We start from the raw sequence: 1,568 nt of genomic DNA on the forward strand, positions 1-1,568 counted from the left end.
AGCAAATTAATGAGGTATAGATATTAGAAACTAGGATGATTCCCCTAAAATGTGTAAACACCGTGAACTCTGCATTTTCATAACTTTCATTGCTTTGTTTGTTTGAGAGATCAGACCGACATATTAATGTCTGGCTCAGCCAATAAAGTGAGTTTGCCTGTTTATGTGATCAATGTGGGATGGTGCTTGGGGAAAATTTGTTCTTGCAATTCCTTTAAACGTGCTATGCATAATTAATTAATCGTGCTTTGATTCAAAATGATGAGCTTGTCTATCAGTGTCCTTCGTAATGTCGCGTGTGTGTGCTTGTCTGCAGGGACACAGGAGCATCTGAGCCCCGTACTGCGAGATGTGACAGGATGCTGAACCATCACTGCAGAAGGAACCCAGAGTTACAGGAGGAGCTGCAGATCCAGGCGGCGGTGGCGGCCGGCGATGTCTACACCGTCCGCAAGATGCTGGAGCAGGGCTACTCGCCCAAGATCAGAGACGCCAACGGCTGGACGCTGCTGCACTTCTCTGCGGCGAAGGGGAAGGAGCGCTGCGTGCGCGTGTTCCTCGAACACGGAGGTAAAGGGTTTGTTTTTTATGACGGTTGCGAGATGTGCAGATCTGATTTAAAGCATCAGTTGGTAAGAAAATCTGAAATGACCAGCCTAGTTTAACATTTATTAAAAACTGTGGTTGGTTTGCTCCACTTGACTCTTAAAAGTCACTCTAAAAAAATAAGTTCACCTAAAAAAACTGTCATCATTTGCTCACTCGGAGTCATTCGGGCTCTTTATTATTGTCCTTATTATGCGAAAACACATATGTACAAGCTTCTCTTTTCCACACAACAAAAGCAGATGGAAATTTAAACTGCCAAGGTCCAAAAGGGACAAACAAGCATCATGAAAATGTGTGTTTTGGGTTCCTTTTTGTGTGTATTAATCACTATTTAATTGTAAATATGATCCCTCTCATGTAAATTTGATTTCAATTACTTTTCTCAATGATAACCAGTTTACGGTGGTGATATTTTACTCTCTTGCACTCTATTTAGGTTCCCTATCTTGTCATCTTTTATGGCTTGAAACACTAAACTGGTATTGTGCTTTTTTGATAGACACTGCTGTTCTGAAATGTTCATGTCTAGGTGTAGTAATGCATGCTAGACGTTAGGGGGCGCTATAAAACAAGGCTATTTTTGTCGAAACATCTGCAGATAGGATGAGCCACAATCAAGTGTTTAACTTTGCAGCTGCGAAGCCATCTGTACTGATTGAGATGCATTTATAAAGACTGTAATCAGAATAATCAATACCATGATATAGTGCTTTGATTAAAATATAGTAACATTATGCAAATTATGTAAATGTCTGCATACTCTACACAAGCTAATTATACACATCAAAGCTCTTTATATATGTTATGTTTGCCCAGTGCATACATTTGGCATATATGGCCAACTTAACCTAATGTTAGGGCTGTCGTGATTTATCAGGGTTATCATGATCATTGAAATTCTATAAATATCCTAAATATAACTTAATAATATAACTTTAAAATTGTGATTTTTTTTTTTT

At 39.0% G+C, this 1,568-nt stretch overlaps 1 protein-coding gene across 1 annotated transcript in view; it reads left to right on the forward strand.

Annotated features, from left to right (window-relative positions):
- Positions 1-320: 320 nt before the first annotated feature.
- The window catches only part of LOC107578340 (ankyrin repeat and SOCS box protein 7), a gene marked incomplete at its 3' end in the record, with an annotated part of 3,029 nt that continues 1,781 nt past the window's right edge, over positions 321-1,568 (forward strand). The window contains exon 1 of the mRNA XM_016264309.1: positions 321-570. Coding sequence (XP_016119795.1) covers positions 360-570 — 211 coding nt within the window. The remainder of the gene's footprint in view (positions 571-1,568) is intronic.

Source organism: Sinocyclocheilus grahami, unplaced genomic scaffold (assembly GCF_001515645.1).
Source record: "Sinocyclocheilus grahami isolate Dianchi unplaced genomic scaffold, SAMN03320097.WGS_v1.1 scaffold9806.1, whole genome shotgun sequence".
NCBI classification, from domain to species: Eukaryota; Metazoa; Chordata; class Actinopteri; order Cypriniformes; family Cyprinidae; genus Sinocyclocheilus; species Sinocyclocheilus grahami.